This window comes from Ursus americanus, chromosome 8 (assembly GCF_024610735.1).
Source record: "Ursus americanus isolate L20-20 chromosome 8, mUrsAme1.1.p, whole genome shotgun sequence".
NCBI classification, from domain to species: Eukaryota; Metazoa; Chordata; class Mammalia; order Carnivora; family Ursidae; genus Ursus; species Ursus americanus.
In genome coordinates, this window is record NC_142134.1 from 31359955 (window position 1) to 31373268 (window position 13314).

At 37.2% G+C, this 13314-nt stretch overlaps 1 protein-coding gene across 5 annotated transcripts in view; it reads right to left on the reverse strand.

Moving 5' to 3' along the window:
- STAP1 (signal transducing adaptor family member 1) overlaps positions 1 to 12807 on the reverse strand; it is a 44928-nt gene extending 32121 nt beyond the window's left edge. For 3 of the 5 annotated variants that reach the window (XR_006775200.2, XM_045771500.2, XM_045771501.2), the window contains exons 1-2: positions 12599 to 12807; positions 3106 to 3177 (exon numbers count right to left, since the gene is read on the reverse strand). Coding sequence is in view for 4 of the 5 variants with exons in the window: in XM_045771500.2 (XP_045627456.1) it covers positions 3106 to 3177; positions 12599 to 12718 (192 nt within the window). In the remaining variant the exon portion in view is untranslated. The remainder of the gene's footprint in view (positions 1 to 3105; positions 3178 to 12598) is intronic. The other 2 variants (XM_045771499.2, XM_045771502.2) reach the window with 2 other exon arrangements.
- Positions 12808 to 13314: the final 507 nt, after the last annotated feature.

The following is a 13314-nucleotide window of genomic DNA, read 5'->3' on the forward strand; positions in this document are numbered from 1 at the left end:
GTTGTTGTTGTTACAAGATCTTTTTCTGATGGATTGTCTAGATCAAAGCTAAGTGAATTTTGCTGAGACAAAGGAGGAAGCAACAGAGGAAGAAGTGGCCAAATTAGATAGAGTGCGATAAACTGATCTACTGATTGGAAGAAAGGAAGTTATATCTTTTTTTTTTTTAATTGTAGTGTTGAAAAGAGCCTTAAAGGTCATCCGTCTAATCTCGTGCCATTTGATGCTTGAATCTCCTTTAGGGTATCCCTCCATGTAAATATCCTGTCTATGTTGGAATATCTCAAACAACAGGAAACTCCTGCCTCCTCTACCCCTCTGCCTGCTAGCAAGCTTTTCCTCATATTAAGCCATAGTTTTTCCTCCAGAGAATTTCCATCCATTGGTACCAGTCCCCTTTCTCTGCAGTAATATGAAGCAAATTCATGGGCTCTTTCGCATGACCTTCTGACAGCCTTTCAAATAAAGGCAGCTTTAAATTCTTCCCTACTATCCCCCAAATATCTACAGTTCTCACCTGTTCTATCTCTGTGCTTTCTCCTGAGACTATCACCCAACACATTTCCTAAAGCCTGCACACTCTTAACAAAATTGGTAGAGGGACAGTTCTGCAGTATTTCATTGTAACAGTCTCTTGGTGGCATAATGGTTAATAATGCTGGCTCAGGAGCAAGATCTGGATTATACCCCTTTCATTCCCTGTCTGATCTTGCATAATTGCTGAATCCTGAAACTTGACTATTCTCATTTATAAGTGGTGATTAAAATAGTACCCACTCTGTGGAGTTGGTATGAGAATTAGATGAGATATTGTATATAGAATGCTTGAATGCGGGTGCCTAGGTGGCTCAGTTGGTTAAGCATCTGCCTTAGGCTCAGGTCATGATCCCAGGGTCCTGGGATCGAGCCCCATGTCGGGCTCCTTGCTCAGCTGGGAGTTGGCTTTTCTGCCCCTCCCCTGGCTTGTGCTCTCCTGCTCTCACTCTCTCTTTCAAATAAATACAATTTTAATAAATAAAGTAAAATGCTTGACTGCTTACTATGTGACAGCTACTCTCTTAAATCCTTACATTCACTACCTCATTTAATCCTTTTGGTAAACTCATGACATGGGATACTGTTTTCATCCTAATTTTAGAGATGTGAAAATAAGCATGTTGGACACAATCTTTTATTTGGTCCTCTAGCTTTGCCTTTATCCCTCCACCACACAGTGCTATGCACCAGGAGAGGGACTGATGTGGACAACATCTGACTTCCCGTTGGGTGGGACCCTGGGTAACACTGACAGGAGATCAGAAGACTGAGGATAGTGAGCTATTTACTAGCCTATGCAATTGCTTCCTCAGTCAAAGACCATACTCCTCTCAACACCCTCGTCTTCACACACCTCTTCACTGTTCTCCCACTTTGTTGTTCCGTATCCTGGGCATGATAGTAGGGTGCTATTACTAGCCTCAGAGTTCTGTTCTACCCTTCATGGTTTTCCTACATCCTGTCCACAGCTTTGAATATAGCATGCCCATTAAACTTTCTGCAAAAATGCCCAATTTGAGGGGTGCCTTGCTGTCTCAGTAGAGCATGAACTCTTCATCTCGGGGGTTCATCTCTACACCCACGTTGGGTGTAGAGATTATTTAAAAATAAAATCTTAAAAAAAAAATGCCCAATTTGAGACGTCATCTGTTTTCTACCACTTCCCTGTCTGATAGACTGAGACACAAAGAGGTTAGGTAACTGGCCTGAGAACCCACAGTTAACAATGGCAGGGCCAGCATAAACACCCAGGCAGTCAGCCTGAAGAGCAGGCTGCAGTCACTAAGCAGTACCACGTCCTGCCAGGGAGTAAGTGAGCAGTAGCTGTTCGCTCTCCCGCTTACGTGTACTATGCAAGGTGCAGGCCAGGGGCTTTCACAGTTTTACTGATATCAGTAGGAAGTTTGAAGGCACAACGGAAGAATTAGTTTTGTCAAAATTTATTATGGTATTTGGAAACCTTTTTATAAATCTTGTCTATCCAGAACTCCGGAGAAAGGTGATCATTTTAAGTTTGTTTTTTGTTTATTTTTTAAAACGACTGCTGGTGAGTTTACCACTAACGGCACCGAAATGTCTGCAGGTGGAATACGTCACAAAGGCTCCTTTTCTGTTTCTTTCATTAGATCCGGACATGTAATAATGATGTTCGAAGAACTATGGGCTACTACATCCATGGTCCAAGGTGTTTATATGTAAACAAGAGACTAGATCACAAAATCGCCTATGGGCATAGCTTTCCAAGGTAGGCAAGCATTTGGCACAAAAATACTACATTTTATTTGTGGAAAAAATGAAATATACAATTTTCAATTTTTGTGGGAAAGTTGAAATATGAATCAATTATTTGAAATTACTACTAATAAATAAATCTCAGAATCTCTCTATTGTTATTCTCATGCTTAAGCTCTTAGAAGTCCTCTTCAGTGGATTATGTTTTTGTCTCCCTAGGAAAATTAAATTGTAACATATTTTATGTTTTAAGGCTTTGGGGGTCATCTAGTTCCTTTCAGATCATAACTGCATGCTACGGCAAGATAAAAAGCTGGGGCAATTAAAGCTATCCTTTGGCATTAAACAAGTTGTATCCAGATATCTGGCTAAAATTTTCACATTTCAAGGCACCCTGGTGGCTCAGTAGGTAAAGCGTCTGCCTTCGGCTCAGGTCACGATCCCAGGGTCCTGGGATGGAGCTCAACAGGGAGTCCGCTTCTCCCTCTCCCTCTACCCCTCCCCACTGCTTGTGCTTGCTCTCTCTCGCTCGCTCTCAAATAAATAAATAAAATCTTAAAAAAAAATAAAAATTTCATGTTTCAACTAAGTTTCTACTATTGGGATCAGAAAGAAAAAAATGCAAAGTTAAAGAAATGAGTGTAACTTCTGAGGTGCCCTGGAAATTTTACCATGGGTCTTATACCTGATAGCCCCAACAGATACAATAAATGTTCTTATACGAATTGGTTTTACTAGAATGTCTTTAGTCTCAGAAGACAGAAAACCCCAAATGAATAAAACTATATGACAATTCTATATTAAAATTGAATCAGCTGAATATGTTTAACTACTTACTGATGGACTTTTTTTGTCAGAATAAAAGAAAAGTGTAGTTCCTCTCAACTCTGTCCAATAATGTTTATACTCCTGTGGGAAAGAAATTATAAGCATTATTTCATTGGTATATATTCAACTATTTTCCTATTAATATTTCTCTTTGTAACTCTCTTAATTGCTGTTCGAGATAAGGTTCTTCTTTATCCTGAGATAAATCACCTAATTTTATGGCTTAATTTTACATTTAACTCTTGATAAAATTCTTCATAAATTTATTCTAGCATAAGGTGTGAGGTAAGGATGTAATTTGATTTGTGTTTAAATAGATCATTTTTCAAAACTTCCCCCATTGATTTAAGACACTTGACTTTTTATGTAGGTTTCAATGGAAGTTTGCACCTGTAAAAGGGGTCATTTAAGGGGGCAGGATGGGACAAGCATTAAATATCTACATTCCAGGACAGGTGAAAGGATTGAATGAATGGATAAATATAAACCCCTTATCAGAGTACATGGCTCCTAGTTTGGGTTCTAACAATAGTGTGTATTTATACAAATAAAGGCAATGTGAACTGTTCATAATCATAAAAATAATTTAACATCATCAAAGCTAAACTTTGAAGTCCAAATTTCATTCATGTGGTGAACATTTCATTATTGCTACATTCACATTATTATGGGTTCTATAGAATAACAACTTTTTAAGTATAAAAAATTTAAATAACCTAGTCTCATTTCACTCAAGTGAAAATTTATTTAAATAAGGGGAATTTATATTTTATATGAAGACTGGCTGTATTATGAAAGAATGGCAAGGGGGTTTTGAGAATAAAATCCTTCCACATCTAAAGATTTACCTTCATACCCAGCTCTTTTCAAAAGTATGTTTTTTAAAATTCTAGTTTCATAGATATGTTGATCATTCCTTCCTTAGGGTTTAATAAGCTCAATTTTTATAACATGTTGGATCATCTTGACTTATATTGAAGATTAATATAAGGGAATTCCATGAAATTTTTTTCTTTTGCTTATAAAATGTGAAGATACTTTTATATATTATGGTATTTTGTGTCTCTTTAATACTGACATATCGTTTATCCTTTTTTTGACCAGCAAGATGTTTGTCACCTCTTCAGAATTTATATACGTCTTTTCTCAAATAATGGGAACTCTACAACCCATCTTGTTTTGATTTGCCTTGGCTCCCCGGAAGCTCAAGATTAAATTCATTTTAAACTACAACCACCATCTTCCTCATGCTCTTAGTAGAACTAATGTCTCCCTTTTTCTTCATGCCTGATAAGGTGCTATTTTAGTTAGCTTTTACTGTGTAACAAGCCACCCTAAAACGTAGCGGACTAAAATAGCAAACGTCTTCTATTTGTGATCATTCTGTGGTTGGTGGTGATTCTTTGAGTACACTTCACTGTGGCTGGTCTAGGGTGGCCTCACTCACTTGCCTGGCGTCTTAGCTGGGATTCAGAACTGAGAGTGATACAAGAAGAAATATATATATTTGGTCTTTGTCTCCCAGTTCCTGGCATAGAGATCCCAAAACTCGGAATTTTCTGAGTGACAGGAGTGATTTTGTTATTCATAATGAGCCCCTTTACATAATGCCTGAGTTTATACCAGTGAGGTGGCTTCAGATGGGACCCCTGGATAGCTTCAGGGTAGATCTGATGGCCAGAAGAACAACAGATTAATGGGTTGGAACTTTCAGCCCCACTCACCGACCTCTAGAAAAAAAGGGGGTAGACTGAGAGTTAAGTTTCAGAAAAACTCTTGAGCAATGGGATTTGATGAGATTCTTAACTGGTGAGCACATTCACATGCTGAGAGGGTAGTGCGGCCCAACTCAATAGAGACAGAAGCATGTGTGCTTGGGACCCTTGCAGACCTCACCCTAAGTACCTCTTCTTCTGCCTGTTCTTTTGTATCCCTTACCAGTAAATGTAAGTAAAGTGTCTTCCTGAGTGCTGTGGGCCATTCTAGTAAATTAGCACATCTTAGGGGGAGGTCATGGGAACTCTATTTTTTTTTCCCTTAAGATTCATTTATTTATTTTAGAGAAAGAGAGCAAGCTAGCAAGGGGAGGAGCTAAGGGGGAGGGAGAGAGAGAATCCCAAGAAGACTGCCCACTGAGCATGGAGCCCAATTTGGGGATCCATCTCGATCTCACAACCCTAAGATCATGACCTGAGCTGAAACAAAGAGTCGGACATTTAACCGACTGAGCCACCCAGGCGTCCCAGGAACTCTTGACTTATAGTGAGTTTGTCAGAAGTATAGGAGGTCTAGAACTTACAGTTGGTGACTGAAGTGGAGGGCAGCCTTGTGGAACTGAGCCCTTAATTAAGCTATGGGGTCTGCACTACATCTGGACAAGTAGTGTCAGAATTCAGCTGAATTGTTGAACACCCACTTGGTGTCCAGAGAATCAGAGAAGTGGTTGTTAGTGTTGGAAACTCCCCCACTGAGACAACTGGAGTCTCACTCCATAGGGTTTTATTTCCAGTCAGGTAACCTAGATTTGTTAACGTGCTGGCATGTGAACAGGAACAAGAGAGGGCAAGGCCCAATGTGTAAGTACTTTCTAATCTGCTTTTGTCACATTTACCAAAGGATGACCCAGTCCACATTTCAAGGGGTAGAAAAATAAATGCAATCTCTTTATGGAAAAGCAGAAAAGTCACATTTCAAAGGGAAATACATACAGTGAGGCTTGAACAAATTGGTAGTATTACTGTAGCAATCTACCTCACGGGCAGAGCTGGAACGTGGCACAAGTTTCTTCGTCCGGGCCTTGTGGTCTTTCCACTCCATCCTGCCTCCTAATTGACAGCTGGCTATAATGTAATGTATGGAACCTGCTGATGCCTCCTGAGCCAAGAACAAATTAACACAGAAAAGACCAATTCAAAGGGGCCATAGGATTGAAGGATGAGCCAACAGATGGCACCCAAAGGAGCAATTATGAGACTGGAGATTCTTCCTCTTGTCTGAAATCCAGATGCCCAATATTTACCTGACATATCTCAGAGTCAAGCTGTTTAATAAGGCCAGAGAACAAATCTTGCCTTCAACCCCATCAGAAATCTTTTGTTTCCCTCTTTTCATATACAAACTGTTTGTTATTGGCATTGCGATAGCACTTTGCCTGGTTTCTTTGCTGCCTTCTTATGCCCTCCTATCTACCCTGCACAGCGCAAGAGAGTGAATTATCTCCTCCGCAGACAGTAGGACTGGAGATCTAATAGGTGAGGTTGGAGACAATATGCTCAACTTAGCCCCTTTCTGTTCTCTCTCTGCTCAACCTACTGGGAGCAAGTGGGCAGTTTGCTCTGGTCCTGCCATGTTAGCAAAGGGCCTCCAAGAGAGGCAGGCTCTTAAACTGAGTCAGTGAGTGACTCAAGGTAGCTTAAGCCTACCTAAATCTGGGGTAAAGTGTTAGCATTGTTTTGGCCATAAATCTAAACCACATATTGATAGATTTTATTGATGATAAAAGTACCTAACTGATCTTTGTGGGATTCTTCTAACTTAATTTTTAGCTGGTTTCATACTCAGGAGACAAAAAAAAAAAAATCCCCACAAATGGATATAAAAATATACAGAGCAGGGGAAGTGGGAGTAACTGCTAATGGGGTTTCTTTTTAGCATGATGAAAATGTTCTAGAACCAGATCATGGTGACGTTGCACAACTTTGTGAATGTATTAAAAGTGCTGAACTATAACGGTGACGATGATGGTGTAGATGATGACGACTGTGTCTCCCATACAAGAGTGCACTGTTAAGGGACCAAGAATAGAGGTAGACGCCAGCCCCCTACTCTTGCTTTTTAGAGTTGTTTAAGGATTAAATGGAATAATACTGTATATAAAGCACACAGGACCTGGGATACAGCAAGTGTTCCGTAAATGTTAGCCACTTAAAAAAAAAAAAAAAAAGCATTGCTGCATCACCCACATTATTAACAGGTACTTTGCGTTTTTCATTATCCATATGATATTTTTTGCACATGGTTATGTATGTGTGTGTATGACAGTGGTGGCCTCTAAACATGTCCAAAATAGGCCTTTTTCGATGGGCTTATGTATAAGAAGGGGAGAATATTTTGTGAACCAGAATAATGAAACCCATTGCCATTCACAAATACTATGAAAGGGTGTTTTCATATTGTCTTAAATAGAGAAATAGAAAACTACATTAAGATATCTGGCTTGAGAAGTTGCTTATATATACTGTCTCTATGATCAGGCAGATGTTCTGTAAAAACCATGAGAGCCTAGAAAATATTTGAATTTTCTCAGGTTTAACTTTTGATTAATAATAGATTAATTCAAATTTGAGGAGGGAAGGTTTTTTTTAAATCATATTTCTTTTTAAGGCTTTCACATTCCGCTCTAGTGGTAAGCCTCTGCAATGCAAGGAGCGAGTCAAAGCTACACTGTATTTTGGAACTAGGACGGAGGTGAGGGAGAGTGGGAAGAGATCAGAATGCAGGCATTTTAGTTGGAGAACTTAATCACGGGTTGTGTAGTTTTACTGGAGTATGGCATCTAAGATCAAGTTCAAACTGGAGATTCTATGATTCTTGGCGGAAAAGAAAACAAGAGAAAACCCCGAAGTCAAAGTTTACACTTTGTTCATCTTCTTAATTAGCCTCATGAGTATTAACCTGCCATAGATAGAAAAACTAAAATCACTAATAGCCACAGTTTATTGAGTTTTTTTCTGTGTGTACAGACAGACATCTACCTGTGCTTCTAAGAAAAATTACAGAGGTGTTCAGTCATGAGAGAATGATATGAAATGAGTAGAATTAATCAGGGAAAAATAAGAACTTTACTGGTTGGGGCGCCTGGGTGGCTCAGCCGGTTAAACGTCCAACTCTTGGTTTTGGCTCAGATCGTCATCTCAGGGTCTTGGGATGGAGCCCTGTGTAGGACTCTGTGCTCAGCAGAGTCTGCTTGTCCCTCTCCCTCCCCCTGTTTCCCCCTCTCATTCCTCAGCTCTAAATAAAATCTTTTAAAAAAGAGTTTTACTGGTAAACAAACATACAGATTCATGGAAAGGATTAAAGAGGGTTTATTAAGTGGGGGAAGAAGGAAGAACAAAGGCACCGAGTTGATAGTAAGGGCAGCCTGGAGGAAAAGAAAGATTACAAATAGTAGTAGGTCCTGTGAACTCCAACCACAGCCACAAACCTAAGAACAGATCAAACTTGTATTCAGAATGTGAGATCACAGTCTCGATTCAGTTTCTGATAAGCTCTTATGAACATATCAGTACAATCTGAGTCATCTGTAAATATCAACCTCAATAATCAACACCTCGGTATATATTTATATCTGTAGAGATATGTAAATATTTTAAAAATAATTTTGAAGAACACATTTTTGAATGAAATATATTTAGCACACAGTTCTTTTATTTTTTAGCAATAATTTGTGTTGAATTTCTGAAGAAAAGGGACTGAAGTAGGATTTTGAATTTATCGCTAGCTTCATAATTATTAGCTGACCTTACATAGTGACCTTAAGGCCATTATCTCATTTTTATTCAATTACAAATGTTTTCGAAAGTCTACGGAGCTACTGTTGAGCCCAATATGATAAAGAATCTCCCCCAACCTTTGGAACCCCACAATCAAATGGAATTAGTTTAGTTCGAGAGGCAGCATGATGTCAAATGCTTTGCAATAAAATCCAAGCTAGCCTCCTTAATGGATGAGGGACCTGGAACATAACCTTTGTGTCACAACTCATTCACCTGTGAAGTGAATAAAATAATTCCTACCCAGAACAGTTACTGTGAGGATCAGAGCAACAGGACATTAAGAGACTAGCATGGTATCTATCATATGTCCATATCTCAAAAAATATACCCATTATTATATAGTCCATTTGATCATCACAGCAACCCATTCAGTTCCACAAGAGAGTAATTATCTTACAAAAGAGGAAACAGATTAAAAGATTTAAGAGACTTGCTCATCTTCCATAGTTGGACTGATATTTATATCTCCTGGCTCTTTAGTGTTCTTTTCTCATTGATGTAACTAGTAAAAATGGGTTGAATGCAAAATCCAGTTACGCTCCTTTCTATCCCGTGTCCCCCAATAAAAAGTTCTGATTCTTTTTCCTGTGAGCAAGTCAAGTACCTTTGCTCAAGGAAGGATGTTGTATAGTGGTCTCCAAAGTGGGGCACGTAAACTCCAGAGATGTGCAAGATAATCCCACGGGGGAAGAAACTTCTAGGATACTTAATTATCTTTTATTTATCATTCTTAATTCCTTTTCTGTGTATATGAAATAATTTTCTTGAAGTATTAGTACAGGAGTATGATAAATAATTTCTAAATAAATTTATATTCTTATATTAAAGATCTGTGCTCAAAAATGTTTTCTTGAAAGGAGTGTGTTATTTAAAATATTTGGAGGTTACCAGCATAGAGAACTATGTTTAAGGACACAATTGAGATAGCCCTAAAATTTTTCTCCATGAATTAGTGGCAGTTAGGGGACTAGTCAGAAAAATGTTATTTTGATACTATTATGATGACTATTATCTTATGTTCAGGCTAATAAGAAGACATACACATTAAAAAATTTAGCATATCACAGACTGAAGAAACTATGAGATATTGCCCAAGCTCTCTCTTATTTTCAAACAGGTCCAAAAAAATGAGAATTTCCCCCATTTCTATGAACTGTGCTTTCATTGGTGTCCTGCCGTGGCACTTAATACCTCTTATTATCAAGTAAATCTTCCTGATCAATCCAAAATTCTAGTGTTGTGGCTTAAGTAAATCTTCCCACATTATCTTTTCCATAAAGATTATATATTTTTAATGGGTTCTTGACCTGGAATCCATGGACTTTCTGGAATTGCATTTAAAATGGTGTATGTTGACACCTTTTCCTAGGGGCAACGTTCTTCAAATTCTTAAAAGTGCCCCTGTTACAAAACAGCTAAGAAAGACCTCTAACTGTATGATCTCCTTACAGACCAGATTATTCCTCGGTTATATTTTCTCTAGCTGAAATGTTTTGAATTCCTTCAGCAAAGACCCCCACTTAATGTTCTGCAGAGCATCCCAACTTCCTCTAGCCCGTTTTCTTTAAAGATAACCTTTTATTTCCCCTGACTCACCCTCACTTTCAAAGGTTCCCTGGCACTTTGCTGCTGCTTGCCTAGAAATGCCACTATTTTCCTTAGCTTTTTCTCCCAGCTTTTATTTTCTAGCACTCTAGCCCTGTGGCTTTCCTTTGAGCCATATTAACAGTTGACATTTGAACAACACGGTGGGGTGGGGGTGGGGGTGGTTAGGGGCACTGACCCTTTTGCACAGTTGAAAATTGTGTTTCACTTTTGAATCTGGAATAGAAAAATTTAACTACTAATAGCCCACTGTTGACCAGAGGCCTTGCCAGTAACATAAACAGTTGTTTAACACATACTTTATATGTTATATGTATTATATACTGTATCCTTATAATAAAGTAAGCTAGAGAAGAGAAAATGTTATTGAGAAAATCACCAGGGAGAAAAAATACATATACAGCACTGTACTGTATTTATCAAAAAAATCCAAACGTAAGTGGGCCCACACAGTTCACATCCATGTTGCTTAAGGGTCAACTGTACTTATGGACTTAAAACTGATTTTAATATGTGAATAAGAATATGATAAATAATAAATGGAGAGTGAATCTAATATTTAGGGTAAACCAGGTATTTTATATGTTATCTCTTTAATCCTTGAAACCACCCTGTAAGTCAACATTATTATCATCCTCTTGCTCTCTTCTCCTTGACATACAAGTAAAAGATACGTTGCCATGAATGCAAGTGGAAATACAAGCTAATTTCATCAGAAATATTTACACGTATAGTTTATTCTTTCCATTTCAAAGCATGCTTTCTAAGAAAAGGTAGAGTAGCAATCAGGTAAGGGAGTCATCACTCCTTACTATAAACTAAGTCTCTTGAAGGTAGGGTCTTTGTGTTATGTTTATATTCTCTAGAAGTCAGTATGATGCTTGGTGCATAGGAGACATACAATAAACGTTGCTTGAATGAATAAATTAATTGAGCACCTGTTGTGTCCCAGGCATAATACCTTGGGTGGTGAGTTGTAGTTTTCCCATTTTGTAGTTTGAGAAAATTGAATCTCAAGGAGATAGAATAACTTGTACAAGATCACAAGCTGTTCAAGTGACAAAACCATTAGGTAAAGACATTTTACTGACTTTAAAATCCTTGTTCTTTCTGTTAACCATACCAATGGAATGCCTTCTTTAATTATTTTTTTAAAACCTCAATATCAGAAACAGCTATTATAAATACTTTGATAGACATTTAACAAATAACCAAATTTAAATTACAAATGAGAAATTTTGTTTTCCCAATTCCAGTTTTTTGGCGAAGTGTAACAATGTGGCTAACGCATTGTAACAAGATAGAATTCACTTTAAAAGCATAAGGGAGGAAGGAAAAAATATTTTAATGTAGCTGCCAAATTTACTGATACAGGTTTAACACCCATAACAGAATGTAAACTACCATGTCTTTGCAAAAAAAACCCGAATGTGCTATTGCAGATATTTTCACATACACAATTTTTTTGTTAATAAATCTTCAGAAAATATTTTATTATCATTATTAAACATTTCTTATGACATTTCTTGAAACAATTTTTCTACTTTATTACTATTAAAATTTCATAAAATTTGACCTAACTTATTTCTTTTTTCATTAGTAACAGGCACTTTCATGTTTATTTCTCTCTTTAATTTCAAATTCTCCATAATTGGTATTTTAAAAACACTGATTTTAACTAATTATAAGTTTTCATTTTTACATTTTAAAAATATGAAATGCTTTTTGCATTTTCTTAGAGTGAATGTATTTATGTAGCTTAGTGTACATATTACCCACATTGTACCTACATATTAGCTTTTCAAGTCACTATGTTAGTGTTTTTAGAATATATAACTATGCATAATGCTACACAGTATCAATTTTATCATTTTCATAATTTTTTACAAAAGTTTACTATTAAAAATAATTTTCTCATTATTTGTATACTTCAAATAACTGAGAGTAGGAGCAAAGGGCTTAATTTCAGTCATAATATGTTATCTTAATGGTACACGTCATCGTGGAAGCACACTAGTAAATTGCAGAAAAAATATAGGAAACATTTTATCTTCTAAGCTGAAATCTTCTCTAATGTTTAAATAAATTCTTTGGAAATGTAGCTTATTAGATTTTTTTTACATTAGTAACAATGTTAGAATGTTATATATAATACAGTTATATATATATGTATGTATGTGTTTAAGCCATACGTTGCCTTAAATTATGCAAAATTGGCATCATATTTCTGAACTCACGGAAGAGGGTTTAATCGCAACAGAAACATCACATCAAATCACCATGAAATAACTTTTATATTCAGACAGAAACTGCTAGTTTAACATTATCATCAATGGACTTACCTGGTATTCTGACCTCTTGACTAACAAAAACCCTTCAAAGTACAAGGGTAGAGCAGTAATCTTTAACCTTTCTTGGAAGATCCTGCGAGGGGCTGGTTTCGGGGGCTTCTTAGCCATCATACCCTCTCGGTGTGTGGTTTGATTTCAACTATATCCAGTCTCAAACAAAATGAGATCTCCTTTGTGTGAGAGGAAAAAGCAACTGTTCAAAGAGGAAGTCCCAACTCGGTATTTAACCACAAACAGTACACACACACACACACACACACACACACACACAAACACTTTTTTTTCCTTTACTTTTTGTGAGGTGAGAAAGAACAGGCATAGACCAACTTTGAAAGGGCAATCTCTGGGTAAATTTAGAATTAGGATTACAGTAGCAAAATAAACAGAAGATTAACATCACCAGGGGATGAAAAGAACCAATGTGGTGATTATGGACTTTGGAGGAGTCATCAAGGTCACATTTGTTTTCTTCCACTTTTTTTTTATTTCTTGCTTTCCATTTTCATACCTCAAAGACATGACTTGAATTAACTCCACTTCATTAAAAATCATTTCACAGGATAATTTTATTAGTACTATTTGTGTTATAAATCTTTTAGGTCTGAGCCTTGCTTACATTTTTTAAAAAAATGGAGTTCCTTATCCCATGCCCACTTTGATGGTCCACTGAATACAAACCACAGTTATGGGAACATGGGGTTTTTTAC